The 17,420-nt window shown below is 39.9% G+C and overlaps 1 protein-coding gene across 3 annotated transcripts in view; it reads right to left on the bottom strand.

Annotated features, from left to right (window-relative positions):
- Positions 1-4,731: 4,731 nt before the first annotated feature.
- LOC131452205 (rho GTPase-activating protein 6-like) overlaps positions 4,732-17,420 on the bottom strand; it is a 65,471-nt gene continuing 52,782 nt past the window's right edge. For 2 of the 3 annotated variants that reach the window (XM_058622362.1, XM_058622365.1), the window contains exons 4-14: positions 15,367-15,515; positions 15,152-15,280; positions 14,842-15,037; positions 14,695-14,750; positions 12,527-12,677; positions 12,288-12,436; positions 8,988-9,167; positions 7,968-8,059; positions 7,641-7,885; positions 6,831-6,914; positions 4,732-6,490 (exon numbers count right to left, since the gene is read on the bottom strand). In XM_058622362.1, the coding sequence (XP_058478345.1) occupies positions 5,916-6,490; positions 6,831-6,914; positions 7,641-7,885; positions 7,968-8,059; positions 8,988-9,167; positions 12,288-12,436; positions 12,527-12,677; positions 14,695-14,750; positions 14,842-15,037; positions 15,152-15,280; positions 15,367-15,515 (2,006 nt within the window). In that variant the 3' untranslated portion in view covers positions 4,732-5,915. The remainder of the gene's footprint in view (positions 6,491-6,830; positions 6,915-7,640; positions 7,886-7,967; positions 8,060-8,987; positions 9,168-12,287; positions 12,437-12,526; positions 12,678-14,694; positions 14,751-14,841; positions 15,038-15,151; positions 15,281-15,366; positions 15,516-17,420) is intronic. The other variant, XM_058622364.1, reaches the window with a different exon arrangement.

The following is a 17,420-nucleotide window of genomic DNA, read 5'->3' as shown; positions in this document are numbered from 1 at the left end:
TGGAGACTCTAAATCAGGGGTGTCAAACTCATTTTAGTTCCGGGGCCACAAACGGCACCATTAGATCGCAAGTGGGCCAAACCAGTAACATAATAGCATAATAACCTATAAACTGATTTTTAGAATTAATGAGGTATGTTTTTACAAAACAAATAAGGAACAAATCTCAAATTTCTTGAGGAAAATAAGTACAATTTCAACAATAATACGCCTAAGTTTACCATTTACCAATCTTAAGTAGCTTAAAGGGATAAGTGAGTAAAAGTATCTTACCAGAAAATGACATTGGTAGAAGTTGAAGTCAGTAAAAGTCTTAAAGTACATGACATTTACTGTACTTACTGTTCAAAATCTAACGCTTCTGATGGGAGCTCAGCAGTAGGGCGAGTTGTCTTTCAACTGGAAGGTTGGGGGTTCAATTCCTGACTCTGCTAGTCTATATGTATCACTTATGACACACTTAACCCCATGTTGCAGCGTGTGGATGGGTGGAAACTGTAGTGTGAAGCAGTTCATCAAGACCAGAAAAGCTCTACATAAATACAGACTATAATACTAACTCTTCTTCTCCTGATTTTATTTGGTAGTAACGGGTAACAAATATAATTAGAGGAAATGTAGTGGAGTAAAAGTAAAAGTTGCTAGAAATACAAATAACAAAGTAAAGTACAGATATACGTGAATTTTATATCTCAAATGAAATAATTAAAAAGGAAAATATCCTGCGGGCCGGATTGGACCCTCTGGTGGGCCGGTTCTGGCCCGCGGGCTGCATGTTTTGCACCCCTGCCCTATGTCAGCTGAGACTGGCGTGTGGAGGATAAAGCAGTAGAAAATGGATGGATGGATGATTTCCTCTGCAAGCAGCTTGACAAACAATGTGGTGTGATTTTTGTCAGCGATCCATTTCAATGTAAATAACTAACTGGCTGCAGGGATTTATATCCGTCAGGCTTCTCCTATAGAACTGAGCCACAATGGCCAATGGCCTGCCCCGTTACTCTCTATGCGTATAAGCTGTGTGTTGATGTGTGCGTGTGTGAACATGTGTACAGCATGGCTGTGTGTTTCCGCTCCTGAGGGCAGATCCGTATACTATATCACGGTTGGTTGGACACTGCCCTCCAGTCACGTCGCTGCAGCGTTGCACTGCTGCTGTACTGAATAAAAATGTGTCATCAGCCTTACAGTTGCCTCTCTGCAGTTACATCCACCCCCAATGCAAACCATCAAGTGTTAAGTATTGTGTTGTAAAAGCACAAAATTAAAACAACTAAACATCAACAATACTTTATTAATACATATGTTAATACAATATTCAAATAAATACAAAAAATATGCACAGGGTTTACTGGATTTAACCATAAGGTTGTTAAAGAGGCCTTGCCATAGACTGAGTGTGTGCATAATAGATGGAAGACAGTGTCTGGATACATGTCACATCAGGCTTATACCAAAAAGGGCTCAGTACAGAAGAACAGAACAGTATTCTGTTTCGAATTTCTCATCATTTTCATAAAAATCTGTGGCAATTGTGTAACTCGGCCGAGCCGCAGTCGTGTTGCACAGATGTTGTAATCATTAAATCATAGTTGTGTGGCGTCTTCCTCAGCAGCAGCACTTTTATTCTGACAATGAACATTTTGAGTTTAATCAGGAACATTTCAATTTCAGCGCAATTAGATAGTGAAACTGAAAACTTCATGTGGACACGGTGTGGATGGGTGGGTGGTGGTCAGAGTGTAAGCCTGAACACTCATTCATTCCCTCAATGTAAAAACATGAGAGATTTAAATCTCTTTTATCCCCACACAAGAAATCTCAATGAGCACCGTCTCTTGTAGATGTTATACCAGGTTTTAATGTCAGGTCGTGCCTATATTTTTAATGCATTGCTTTACTTTTTCATGCAGGAATTATGTTTTTATCTCAGTTTATTTCTATTATGTGACAAGACTTTGGCGAGCTGTTTTATTGTTTTTTGTTGTCTCCGATCGCTGTCACGCTGTTGTAGCACGAGAATAATCCTCATGTGGAGACAATGATGTTTTATTTTATTGATTATTTGATAAAAAAAAAAAAAATAGCATTGCTTATTTAACTTTCACTTCATTTCACACAAAACCTTTAGAAATCTATCTACAGTAATTGATCATTTGCCATGACAGACTAACATGTTGTCAGATTTGGTCAGTGAATGTTTGTGAACACCGGGATTCTTGTCATTGTCTTATTTTAAAATGTATTTTCCTGAATGAAAAGCGAGCGAGAGAGTGGACTGTAGTCGTGGATGTTTTGCGTTTTTTTTTTTATTTTCTCCGACAGTGATGTGGTTTATTCAACAATGAGTCACAGATGGGATAATTAGACTTTCGCTAACGTTTCTATCTTCTGGCCAGTGTCTGCTATAGCGTATGAGGTAACACATGAGAATAAAGCGACTGTGGCTGCTAATGAGGACCTTGTGGGTATAGGAATTCCTCTCAGGCTGTGTGTCCGTGTGTTTCTGCATGTGCAATCAAAAGAGAAAGAAGCTTTGAGTTGTTGTGCGTATAGAACATGCATTCCCTCACATGCCCCCCCCCACACACACACACACACTGAAACGTGATAAAACCAAACTTTTCTTAACTCTCTCCAGGATGGGGAGTGGGGCTCTTGTGTCTCTGTGTGGATGAGTTCATGTTATTTTGTGCCCGTGTACTTTTCTGGCAAATTGTCTTCAAGCTTGGCCAACTGGATAACGTTACTCTGGGCCAAGTCATTAGCCACTGAAATAAAGCAGCTTTGTTTTGTTGTCACGCTCTACAAAATTCTATTTAAAACCAGGCGTGCATCCAGTGCCGGCAAAAAAGACAAAAGAAAAGAGAAGAACCCGGAGTACAGTATCTAACACAAACTGCCTCTGCACCTTTATTTATTACACTTGATCAGCAACATGTGACAAACGGAACAAAACAAAAAATGGAAGCTGGAGTGAGGAGATAACTGATCTAAAACAAAAATTGTATTTAAATGAGTTTTTATTGATTGGCATATGTGTATCTGACTGCGAGATGTGAGACAGGATTTTAATCTTTTAGAAATGTTATTTCATTGACTTTAAGCAAGTGTTCCAACTGCACCTTGTCACTATTTTGATTGTTATCTCATTGCTACGTTGGTCTCTCTCTCTCTCTCTCTCAGAATAAGACGACTAAATGCTCGTCCATTGCCTTTTCCAATACGTCTAATGGTCTGCTGGCAGATAATTTCATTTTTCTGGAGGTCTGTGAGGTGATTTAATATGCTATCAGGCAGGACTGCAATGATTGAAACCAAAAGCATTTAATCTTTCTCCTTTTTTTTTTTCCTACATTCCCCCTTTTTTTCCAAGCCATTAAACAACTAGTCTTACAATTATTCCCTTTCTATTTTTAGTCTGTATTTAGTTCGGTCTCCATTTGTCACCTTCAAAAACTAATTTCGCTCGTCGTCCATTGCAGTTTGCAAGATATGCTGTGAAGTGAAACTTAAGAAATTTCCAAAAGCTATCCAAGGATCTTGGCTGACCTCTAGGGGTGTGATTAGGACATTACATTTCATATAACACTAGTTTTTACTGTATTATTATTGCACATGAGGTTTGTTTTCCAGCAGAGCAGGAAAGGAAAAGAAAAGTTGCTTAATGAATGAAAAAAGGTACAAAATGAAGGAGAAAAGAATCAAGTTAGGGAACACTAACACTAAAAATATATAAAACTGTTCAAACTGTGTAGTAATAAAGGATAAAATGAAGAGATACATCACACACTCCTTTGTCTCTTTCAGTATTAAGGACGGACACCACCAACAACAGTGTAAACTTTACCATATTTAATTCCATAGTAGCATATTGAAGATGACACGCAGTACAAAAGCAATTACCAGATAATCCATAATGACTTGTACCCAGTAAACCCCACCAAATTTAAAAAATCAAAACAACAATAACAACACCGTAACACGTTTTTAGTTTCTTTTAACATAGTCTTGGTTAAGCGAGACAAAGCTATGACCATTACAATTAATTTCCTCTTTTCTTGTTTTTTTCTTTTTTGTTTGTTTTTTTCCTTCTTGATATAAAATTGATATATTGCATTTATTTGTTACAACACTCAACGGAAACATAGTCCAAAAAAAAGGATCACAATATCATTTTTAAGCAATGCATGTCGAGGCTTTAAAGCGTGAGACTTTTGGCACATTTATTTCCTCACAGAGTTTTTGTGTTTTTTTTCTGCATTTTCACAAAAAGGTGCTTATAACCACAGGCTTTGATTCTAAATTGAGAGCTGCAGATGGATGCCATGGAAACGCTGTGGGGAGTGTGGGGATCGGCAGCCGCATGCTGGTGCACATGGTCAGACAATAGATGGCACTAGAACTCTTAGCACTTTTCCCCTCATTGGGTTCGAAATTAGGAGAAACATAAGGGGGGATCCAATAAAGTAAAGCTTCTTTCCAAATGTGATGCCAACGAAGTTGTAGGTGAGCAAATATTACACCATAACTTGAGAAAATGTGAAATATTTGCCAGCAAATACCCACTTTAACTGTGACATTTGTGAGGATTTGGACAGATTAGTTGTGGGTGAGCCTGTTTAGATTTACAGAAATACTGCATTTGAAGATTTGAGGATATAATCCTCAGTTAAACCATATATATATATATATATATATATATATATATATATATATATATATATATATATATATATACATATATTTTTTTTTAATGAATTGCAATGGCATAATTTAAAGCGTAAGAATCCTTTTCGTCGTAAAATGCGTCCACACCCAGTTAGAATGTTCAGTCTAGCAGGAGAGGTAAAACAGATACAGATCAGTCAGTGTCATTCACATACACGTGTGTTCCTACTGTGTCTAGTCGTTTTATAAATAGCTGCAAATGTGATACTCACAATAACCCACGGATGAATTCCTTTGTGTCGTACAGTTGTCTCAAGCTCTTGATTTTTACTTGACTGTGCGATAAATATCTTTAAAGTTCGAGAAAGAAAGTAAAGGAAAGACTTTGGCACGTTGTTCCTGCGGAGCAGCAGGGAGTAAGAAGCAAACTCACAGCTAAGTGCTTTGTAATCATGTCGAAGCATTTTTGCCACAAGTGAAGCATTTTACATTCAAATATTATAGAGCGAAAGCGCCAAGACGGAGGCTGTCTCGTAAAGGGCTGACATACTTTTAGGTAGATAGGCAAAAATAAAGACTTAACATGTCATTTTACATATATATTGTTTATATTTGTCAGCAGTTTGGGTGTATATACATGTATATATACAGTCAAAGAATTTGATGCTGAAAAGTAAATCAACATTTGAGACGGATGTGGCTGAACGCACATAATAAGGTCCACACATAGCAGCAAATACTAATGCGTACATCTTAGTTTAACGGTGAATTGTTTAAAAAAAAAAAAAAAAATGACGACATTAAAATATAACAAAGTGAAGAAACGGTGCCGTCCCAATGTACAAGGATCAAACGTTCTCAGAAAAGCAGTGGACATGGCATTGTTCTGAAAATGTGTCAAAGAGAGAGAGTTTTTTTGAGGTATTTCTGATGGGCTTTTTTTTTCTTTTTTTTTTTCATTATGGACATAAGAGACGAGCTGGCAACAGGAGCAACCTTTGAACATCCACACAAAAGAAGAAATACTAGTGGCTTCTGGATGTACAAATCGCTATAAGGCCGCAGCTGCACATGTAAACAACAACGCCATGGCGCTATAGATGCCAGAGACACATGGGGGAGGTTTCATGAAAAGGATGAAATCCATGGGTGGAAGGCAAGGCGAGGGACAAGCGGAGGGTGCTTGATGAGGATTGTCAATTGACGATGCGCATGTTGGCAGAGTGGGAGTCCACGGTGTGAGTTCACACCAGCGTTTCAGGCAGTGTGTCAGCATTGTCTGAGGACAGCAGTTGCCAGATCTGCCAACGGTCCCTCTGCCAGTCCTGCCACTCCGGGCTCTGCGGCACCATGTGGCCGTCTGTTGCTGAGGCTGAATGACTCTGTACTGTGCTTGACCTGCCATGCTGCAGAGGGGGCCGCTGAGCCCCAGCCAGCTGAGGTGAACTTTGAGAAATAGCCAGTCGATGGTGGGCGTTATAAGGCGGCGGAAAGCGGCCTTCGCCAAGCGCGCCGGGTTCCCCGTCGGCAGTGTTCGCCCCACCTTGGTGTCGGGAGTTAATTCTGTGTCCGCCTGCCCGCTGGAGGCTCTGCGTGCTGTTGAGATGTGATGTCGCAGATGGGCTGATGTTCCGCTGTAAGTGTTCTGCGCGGGGGCTGGCACACACTCTGGTGACGGGGGGGTGGGGTCTGCACTCTGTGATGCCGGGTGCCGTCAGAGTCGGCTGCACCGCTGCCTGGTGCCTGCCATCGCCATGGAGTCCATCGAGACCTTCCTGTGAGCTGCGGGAGCTTCCCTCTGACATGTTGCCATGGGAACCTTGAAACAGAACATCAGCTTCATCAATGGAGTAAATCACTGGTAGATGCTTGGCTTAAAAAAAGTAGGAAAAGGAAAAGCTCCAGCAGGATTTTTTCGTTTTAGACCTTTGGGCTTTTGTATTCTTGTTGATCACTAAACTTGTTTGTCACAGTCAACAAGTCGGTTTTCTTTCCTCCCAACTTGTTAATGAGCTGCATGCTCTCACCTGGCAGCAAATAAGCTATTAAATGACTTAAAAAAAACATCAGGACTTTGCTTTCTGGTGACAGAAAACACCGTGGCAGCTTTATTAAGCCCTTGCTCTTTCACCACTACAGCTCCTAAAGTTATTGTTTACCTGTGTAAGACTGGTCCTTTAGTATTGGTTTCAGAGTGCTGTGCCACGTCCCCCAAATGTTAGCATGCTCCTCAGATATCGAGTCTGAAGAAATACAAAGTCACACAATAAACTAAAGCGCATGAAAGTACTTTTCCATTCAACCAAAGTAGTAAAAAGTAGTTTTAAATAATTGCTAGTCCTACTGCCACGACCTCCACCGCCTCATATTGTTCACCTCTCCTCAGCTTCATCCACCCTTGTAAAAAAAGGTTTCAATAATTCAACATTGTAACTATTTATTATATATTCCTAATTATTGTTATTAAAATTCACCAAAATTACACTAAATCACTTGTGTATGGTTTTGTGTGACAAGGGGGGAACTATAAATGTGAAATACCGTGACACTGCACAGTGAGTTATTGAATATAAGGAATAAAAAGCCAATAAAAACTCACATAAATAAAAAAAAACATATTTTCTTTACTGGGTGCTATCCAAAAAGCCAGTAGAAAAATATTGTTGGTGACACAACACTGCAAAAGACGTGAGTTATTTTAAATAACATGCAATTAAAAGCCAATAAGTCAGTAAAACCATTAGATTATTAACGTGTAAAATTATTTTGTTGACACAACACTGTGTAAAAATTATAGAAAAGCACAGGTATGAGCTGAAGTATCATCCTCAGAGGATTCGGTGAAAATATGCTACTTGTGTTTTGCCTGCGTTTAACACACAAGTTATTGATCGTGGACGGTCAAATCTGTGAATGAGTTATCCGACTTTTCCTCAGTCAGAGCTCTCATTTCAAAATGTATCAGTCACCTTTGGTGCCACATGGATCAGCTGTTCCAGACTCTCTGCTCCAGCTGCCCACCTGCCCCAGCACAGTGAACTGCTCTGGCACATGGAAATGCTGCTTGATGCCCGGTTCTCCCCTGCGCTCGCTCAGTATCGGCGAGTTGTTGTCATACGGGGACACCTCGCCACTCGACACCTTGTTGGAGTCACTGGAGGAGTGGCGCTCGCTCAGGGTGAAGGACTCTTCTGACTGTAGCAGGTCAGGACTCCTGTGTGGAAAAAGAAAAAGGCGGTTGACAGACCGAAGAGTGGACGAGGAGAGACTAAACACTTTCTGTGTGTGCGACTTACTGCGATGCTTTTCTCCTCAGTAGGTAGTCGACCACGTCAGGATCAGTCTCCAACAGACTCATCAATACCTCATTTTGCAGATCAGGAGGCACCTAAAATATTAGCAAAGGAATTTTACAACTTTTATCTGCTCGGTGGATTCATAATTCAGATCATGTTACCAAAAAAGACATGGACATGTGGCGTTTAAGTGAATTTTAGTGTGAACTTAACAAACAGGAGCATTTTTCAGCATTTCTACCTAAGACATGTCTGCTTATCAAACATGTGTTCCATAATGAACTGCCTACAGACATGAAAGACCGCTCCTCATCCTCAGCTGCTCTGAAAGTTTCCAGATCTTTTTTAACAGAGTCGGACATAAGCAGGTTACGAAACGACCTTCAGATGTCATTCACAGAAGCTGAGCCGCGTACAAAACGACGCCGAGCAACTCGGTCCGAGTTCACTATGTGCGATTAATAGCTCTTCATTGGCTTACTGCAGGAATGTGAGCCCTCGGGGGAACGGTGGTAGCAAATTACAAAACATTACGGTTAAAAGTGTAGGACCTGAAAGGACCCGATCTGCCTGTCTGCACTATTTAGAGAATCACAAGAAGCAAAAAAAAAAAAAGAGCAAAAAGCAACTGACGATGCTGTAATGCGCGTATAAAACCGTGACCTCATCTGACACCATGTGAGGGATTTCATGCCTCAATTGTCTTTTTGTTTTAAGTATTTCGATGAAAGGTTTTTGGCATTAACGACTCCACTGTTCCACTCAGAGGAATTCAGGCATCATTTTAACCCATAACACTTATTTTCTTTGGTCATTTTCTTTCTTTGCTGTTTGTTTTCGTCTCTTGTGTCCACTAAACCAGGCAAAGCTCTGCTTTTATTAACTGAGACGCAAGCCATTGTGTGCTAAACCAGGAGGGATAGTCTTACTTTAAGTCCTCACAGGAATGCAAGAGGAAGTTGGTGTAAAAGGAGTGAAAGGAGGAAGCGAGGTGAGATGACGTGCTCTCAGTTGACTGACCATGAAGAGGGTCTGGTAGCTGGCGATCATCCTCTGCAGTACAGCGATGACGGCCGTGCTTTCCTCCGCGCGGGCCGAGCTCTGCACGCTGAACTCTTTATCTGAGCTCTTCTGCTTGTGGAGAAGGTTGGGGCCAAAGATGGTGGCCAGGTTTAAGGACGTCATCTTGTTCCCTGTGATCTGAGGAAACAAAACGTCTGTTTCACAAACTGTGCTGTTGGCGTGGAAACAGCGTCCGTTCCACCTCCTGACGATAAACAATGGCTCGGGAGAAGAGCTTTTAAACCCCACCTGTTGTTGTTTGCATTCAGTTTAAGAGCAGTTTTGCATGCAATATGTTCATTAGCCTCGTAATGAGAGAGTGTTTCGCAAAACAGATTCCTCCAAGCAACACGAGGGAGTATTTTTCTTCCCTGTGAGGAGACATTATTAAGAAAGTGTTGCAGAAATGACATCACTCCCTCCTGACTCTTCTTTTTCTCCTCCACTTCCCACTTACACATTTATCCTCCATTGTTATAGCTATTCCATGGGCACAATTTATTTTATCTTTTTTACCATGTCATGTCCGGGGCTTCGTAGGATTACTCATGCAGTTTGTTAACGACGATGTGCACAATTAATGATATATGCCCTTCAATTTCTCAAATAATAATCTTAGGGATACATTGATTTGTCGTTTTCTATCCCTCTTTTCTCCCTTTCCACTCCCAGTCCCAGAGGAAAGATTGGAGCCACAAGCAACCAAAAGTAGTGATGTGCTGTTCCAATCTGAGTGTGAGAGACTCTAACTTCCTGTCATGATCTCAGATACTGGAGCCACAATGTCCAGAAGCAAAAAAAAAGTGTTTTGAGCCCTTTTATTCTCAGACACAGAGGCAACAAATCACACTTCCATCTGCGTACACACATACCACAACAAACTCAATGTTTCCCCTCAACAACACCACATCTGCACGCACATGCAGATAAAACACAACCCACAAAGAAGCCTGAGTTTGGCCAAATAGCTTGTGGAACTGAGGAGCAATGGATTGTGATGTCACTTCCTTCTTTATTGTGCAAAATAAATAAAAGCTGGAAAAGTCGCAATCATAGAAGTCACGGAGGCAGAAACCTATTCGGCCTAATGTTTTAGTCATTAGACAAATCGGGGGATCTTGGCATGTTTAATACATTTTAAAGCCAATATCTGCCGTACTATCTATTTTTAGTACTTTTCTAAACAATACAACAAAGTTGTTCATGTTTAAAATCTATTTTTAGTACTTTTCTAAACAATACAACAAAGTTGTTCATGTTTAAAATCTATTTTTAGTAGTTCTAAACAATACAACAAAGTTGTTCATGTTTAGAATCTATTTTTAGTAGTTCTAAACAATACAGCAAAGTTGTTGATGTTTAAAATCTATTTTTACTACTTTTATAAACAATACAACAAAGTTGTTCATGTTTAAAATCTATTTTTAGTAGTTCTAAACAATACAACAAAGTTGTTCATGTTTAAAATCTATTTTTAGTACTTTTCTAAACAATACAACAAAGTTGTTCATGTTTAAAATCTATTTTTAGTAGTTCTAAACAATACAACAAAGTTGTTCATGTTTAGAATCTATTTTTAGTAGTTCTAAACAATACAGCAAAGTTGTTGATGTTTAAAATCTATTTTTACTACTTTTATAAACAATACAACAAAGTTGTTCATGTTTAAAATCTATTTTTAGTAGTTCTAAACAATACAACAAAGTTGTTCATGTTTAGAATCTATTTTTAGTAGTTCTGAACAATACAGCAAAGTTGTTGATGTTTAAAATCTATTTTTACTACTTTTATAAACAATACAACAAAGTTGTTCATGTTTAAACTCTATTTTTAGTAGTTCTAAACAATACAACAAAGTTGTTCATCTTTAGAATCTATTTTTAGTAGTTCTAAACAATACAGCAAAGTTGTTCATGTTTAAAATCTATTTTTACAACTTTTATAAACAATACAACAAAGTTGTTCATGTTTAAAATCTATTTTTACTACTTTTATAAACAATACAACAAAGTTGTTCATGTTTAAAATCTATTTTTAGTACTTCTAAACAATACAACAAAGTTGTTCATGTTTAGAATCTATTTTTAGTAGTTCTAAACAATACAGCAAAGTTGTTGATGTTTAAAATCTATTTTTACTACTTTTATAAACAATACAACAAAGTTGTTCATGTTTAAACTCTATTTTTAGTAGTTCTAAACAATACAACAAAGTTGTTCATCTTTAGAATCTATTTTTAGTAGTTCTAAACAATACAGCAAAGTTGTTCATGTTTAAAATCTATTTTTACAACTTTTATAAACAATACAACAAAGTTGTTCATGTTTAAAATCTATTTTTACTACTTTTATAAACAATACAACAAAGTTGTTCATGTTTAAAATCTATTTTTAGTACTTCTAAACAATACAACAAAGTTGTTCATGTTTAGAATCTATTTTTAGTAGTTCTAAACAATAAAACAAAGTTGTTCATGTTCAAAACCAAACAAGCAGTTGACCAAAAGGAAACAGATACCGCGGCAGAACAACACAATGAATGAATATAAATAAAATCTGGACAAAACACACACAAACAAACAAGAAAAGAGATGATTTACATGTGCAAATCAGATATTTCCATAAGTGTCCATAACAAAACGAGACTGTATGGTTGATATTAGAGTATGTTATCATCTGAACCACTGTCTTGGGCACTCCTTGTAATGACCTGCTCGGGTTGACCAACACTTTCGACTATATCCATACCAAAGAGGTTTCAGATTGCATTTGCTCACACAGCCACTCCTGTTGCACAACCAAGGTAGAGAAACATTTACTTTGTGCTGATTTCCCTTAATTAAGGTAGGAATTTCGTTCTTCGGAGCTTCAGATGTGATGTTTCCTTGTGCATTTTACAGCCAGTAGGAGAAAAAAAAAAAGCTGAATATCACCTCTGTCTTCCAGAGAGTGCAGATTAGGAGTAAATGGAGGCATTCACATCATGTCGGATGCGATAATCAAATCCACGCTGTTTAGTAACCCTACAGCAACACTCGCGCTGTATCAACGGTGACAGCCACAGAGAAATATACACACATACCAACCACACAGACTGATTTCTATCACTTCTTTGGTCATTTCCCCTCAATGAGATGGAAACAGGAGGCAAACAGAATTTTAGACAGCTGCCCCAAAAGCTGTTAGCACGTGTTGCCTGCAGCTACAAGCACTTTGTTTATATTATATAGGGAATATTTAAAGGTTTTATTTCACTTACCTCCTGACCGTCTTTGGCCCGCTGGTCATGGGCATGAGCAGCGACGGTGGACAGGAAGTCCAGAAGGCGATGGAGCGTGTCACTGTTGCATGCTGGTAGCAGATAGACCAATAACTGAGCAACACTCTGCTGCTCATCGTGGTCCAACACTGCAACAGAGATTAGGCTATGAAAATCAGAAGCAGAAAAAGGAGCAAGGACTAAAAACAAGAAAGAAGAAAAAGGACAGTGGAGCTTACATGTGGAGTTGATGAAGGCGGTGTAGAGCTCCTTGGTAAGGAGAGGGTCAGGCATGTCCCTGAGGAATTCCTTCAGCAGGGCAGCCACATCGTGAACACTGTACTCTTCATCCAGCTGGACGTCGATGCCGCGATCAAACTCATCTCGTAGCTGAAGGAGGGATGAAAACAAAAGAGAGGGAGAGGAAGAAGTTGAGTAAGAAACATCCTCTACACACAACAATGGACGTAATTCCCTGTCGGTTCAAACTAGTTTTACTAGCAACTAATCTCTGCCCTCTTGACCTTTGGATTGCTTCCACACACAAAAAAAAATCTGTTGTGTTGATAGATGTGTATGAGTCATCTGAGTGCAGCATAAACCAGTTTTCACCTTACGTTCACAGCAGGAGCTAACCAGCATAAATGCTGACATGGCCTTCTCAATCACCAGAGAATGCGAAATGGATATTTTCACATACACTCACAGATGTGTGAACACAAACTGTTTAATTTAGTGTGTTATAATAATAAAAAAGACTAATTATAAACATACACAGAGAGAGTGGTCAATCTGACCACAGCACAAACTTTACTTTCACATTTAATGTACAACAAGAATGTGCTCCCCATTCTTTCAGTGCTCTTCTGTATGTTCCAATATAGTGACAATAAAAAACACTAAGAAAAGCTGCTTATTCAAGCTGATATACTCAATAAGAATAATCTCTGCATTTCTCTTCATAGAAGTAAAACCCTGCCTCTAAGAAGCAGAATAATCCTTCATGATGCTGCCGCTGCTAAGAGACTGACATGTGAGATGGACTTAAGATGTCACCTGTTTAAAACTCATATCTATTAGCAATTTCCATGAGAGTCTTAAAGGTTTAAGCTGATTAAACATTGTGAAGTGTCTTGCCCGAGAAACTGAAAAAAACGAAGATTAAGGTTGGATAATATGTTCACTTTTTTCAAGGTAGCACACCTCCTCTGTTATATAGGACACCATGAACCTAAGGTCAATCAGGCATCCGTGTGCTTCCTGGTGTATGAAATAGTCAGTCAGTGAGTAAATAAGTAGAAGTCGGAGCTATAGAAAAACATGAAAAAGAAAAGGCTATGTAAAATGATGGCACCCACACTGATTGACCCCGTATCTTTTAACCACGATTTATGTGTTTGCTCATAAATATGTTCATACAATGGGTCAAAGGTAAGAGATAATAAGACGTGTAGGAGTTACAGGAGCAGCTATTACTGTGTTTACTCAAAAACAGTGTCTTTGTGCTTGTGTGTAAGGCTGCTGAATTAAAGACTGTTCATGAGATGACAAATCTAAGATGAGGCTTTTGTGCCATTAGGACCACCTTTAGTTGGTATGACTTGATCTACTTTGTTGTCTGTTGTGTGACAACTAGACGGTGACTTTTCTATGCCTTATCTGTAAACCATAATGATGTACAGGGCAGAAGAGGGTCCACCAACCAACCTGTCAACCATATGGCCAACCACTCAACTGGCCAACCACTCAACTACCCAACCCACCCTTCTATCAACCAATTAAGCAATCAACCGCCCAACCTCACAACTAAACAACTAACAATCAATCAAACAAACAAACAAACAACTACACAACCAATCAGTCAATCAACCAAGCACACAACTACACAACCAGTCAGTCGATAATCAAACTAACCTCTCAATCACAAAACCAATCAACCAACCACACAATCGGTCAGTCAATAAACCATCCAACCCACCCATCCATCAACCAATTAAGCAATCAACCAACTAACCTCACAACTAAACAACTAACAACCAATCAATCAATCAATGAAACAAACGACTACACAACCAAACTGTCAATCAACCAAACACACAACTACACAACCAGTCAACCTGTAAATCATCTAATCAGTCAATCAACCAACCGCAGAACCAATCAGCCAGCCAACCAACCAACCAACATACCAGCCAACCAACTAATCAGTCAATCAACCAACCAACCAACCAAATGCAGAACCAATCAACCAGCCAACCAACCAACCAATCAGTCAACCAGCCAACCAACTACACATCTACACAACCAACCAAGTCAACTAATAAACAACAAAATCAACTAACCAACAAGTTAACTATTCCAAACTTTTCATACAGAAAAAAATAGAACACGCTCCATGACCACTCACCTGTCTGACTCTTTTCTTGGAGCTGCCCACTCTGAAGATCCCCACAGTCTGCAGACCTGTGGAGAGGGAACACACATTGTCTGTAACAGCTGTTACTGCAGTAACGGCAGTGACACATAAAGGGACAGACATAGATGAGCTTCTCACCATATTTCTCAAGGTGCTGACAGCAGCTGTCAACCACCCGGGGCACCTGACGGTAGATGGGGTTGAGGCTTAGCCTTTTGTCCCGGTGCTTCTCTTTTTTACTCGGCGTTTCGGCCGGCAGAGAGAGCTGCAGTGCTTCCAGCAGGCGCGACTGGTTGTCGTCCAGGTCAGTGATGGAGTCCACTGACATGCCTCCCTGCAGGACAATTTGTACATCCACTTCAAACATATTCAAATGAATAAAACATAAAAATCCTGGTCCTTGCTAATGGTGGTTGAGACTCCAACCTAGTTTATTATCTAGTCTCACCCTCCTGCGGGCTCGCGGTGCAGCTTCGGGAGTGTTGGGTGATGTTGATTCGTTGGCCGTTTCGGATGTCGAACTCAGCGATGAGTTACTGCTGGATAACTCCTTATTGGACGAACGCTTGGTAGCAAACTGCAGGACATGATATCCGAGAGTTACGTGTGGCTTTTTCATCCATGTTCAAGCACATGGATGAATATACAGATAACTCTACAGACCTGTAAAATGGATGAGACGAGGTCGGAGGAGTCTTTGTGCTCCTCGCGCTGTGGGTGATCCTGGCGATAGCCGTCCTGACGCTGCCGGTGTGTCCTGTCATTCGCGATGACCAGGGAGAGCGGGATACTGAAGGCTTGGGGTATAAACTCTGTCAGAAAAGAGAGATAATGTTGGAAAATATGAGTCGGAAAATAAGAATGAAAAAGGAAGGAGGGAAATAATTAATAGTGGCCAAAGATTGCTGAGAACTTGAAAGTAGAACATCAAACAACTTTATGTTTAGTCTTTATTACCTCTGCTGAGTGTCACAGCCCAAACTTAATTTGTCGCTGACAGCACCACTACAGCTGTTTTCCGAAATAAGACATCACAGACAGAACTCTGTGGGAAACAATCTGGCTAAGACAAACCGCTAATTCTAGTGCCTTTTGAAAATAACCCAACTTTGACGAGTCATGTTCTTCATGTAGGCCAGTTTCAGAGGCTGCACACATGTTTATAACAGCTATCGTGTTCAAAAAGCTCATGCCTTTGTTCCAATTTTTGCAAATTTGAAAGCAAGATGGGAAGGATAGGAAGAATGGTTTGGGGGTGGCACCATATTGAAATTGTAAGACAGACTTAATACAGCAATTTAAGGAATGGTTAAAGCGTAAACCATATGGACATACATGCAAGCAGCAGGTCTCCAGGTCATCTCCCAGCTGGTGGAACATTTACTACATGTCATGCCCCTCCTCTCTTTCAGGGTTACTGTTACTTTCTTATGTCACTATCAAAATAAATGCAAAAAAACAAACACATGTATGTCCAGTTTATAAAATTTACCATACATAAGTATGTGTATAATTGCTTTAAAATGAAATGGGTTTTTGTTTGTTTAGAATCAGCTTTTTATATTTATTATATGATACAGACAAATCATTTTGTGTTTCGTGCTTTGAGCTTTGAACAAGATCCTTTCTGGTCTGCAAAGGCCACCATAGACCAAGGCCAAGTAGATGTATGGAGGAGGAGTCTTCCATTTCTTACAGTCTACAGTCTCACCATTATATGTGCGGGTAATTCTTATACTCTACCCAGAGACCTTTGAATGAGGCATAACTACAAAACTGAATTGGTTTCAAATCTGTGCTGAACTGTTGAGTATATGAACACGGCTGACTTCAGAGCAGAATGATGTCATTGGGGCCAACACAGGCTATATATCCCATTTTCCTGGATCCCAAGGCCTGAGCCAAAAGCTGAGGAAAAACAGTCCAGCTGTTTAGTGTGTGTGTGTGTGTGAGAGAGACGGAGGGAGAGAGAGAGAGCAAGCGAGCGCGAAAGTGTATTAAAGAGGCAAAAAATGACGTGGGGGGAGAAAAAGCAAAGTGCATTCCACAACCACAAGTGGAAGACTGTGGTTCATGAACAACATGACCACTAACACTGTGACACAACTTATTTTGCTCTACAGCCTAACGGCATTAGCAGAGCTTATGTAACCCCCCCAAACACACACACACACACACACAGCCATATACTATATATATACAGCATATGCAGACACATAACCAATCTGTATCACATAATTGCTCAGGGCTTTGCCATCATAATTCACAGCACATTGGTGTGCCCACAGCAAGACCACATTCATCAAGACATGTCAGACTTTCACATGTCTCCATTTTCGAGGCTGACAGCATCGTGTTTTTCAGCTGCTTCACTGTCGTGTGTGTTTATATTAGCCGGATGTGTGCAGAAGTATCTCAAAGCCTCGGGAAAGTTTTAAATTACAGCTTTAATGCCTTAATGGTGCAGTTTACCTCACAGGACAACAGCGCGGAATGCCAAAAAAGCATTTAAAAGACCAATTAGTAGATCTTTGCTTTGACTGGCGTGTTGATTGATACTATCCGAGGCTCCTTCAGCCGTCAGCGGTCCTTGGTTGCAGCTCATGCAGCTCACATTACTTTAGAGGCATCAAAGAAAGAGGCATTTCCCTTTTTTCTTTTAGTTGCTTGCTGAGAAAAGGCTCAGACTGCTCCAGAGAGATGGGCAGGGCAGCTAT

This window comes from Solea solea, chromosome 2 (genome assembly GCF_958295425.1).
Source record: "Solea solea chromosome 2, fSolSol10.1, whole genome shotgun sequence".
NCBI classification, from domain to species: Eukaryota; Metazoa; Chordata; class Actinopteri; order Pleuronectiformes; family Soleidae; genus Solea; species Solea solea.
The sequence above is the reverse complement of the archived record's forward strand: the minus strand, read 5'-3'. Positions and strand labels throughout refer to the sequence as shown.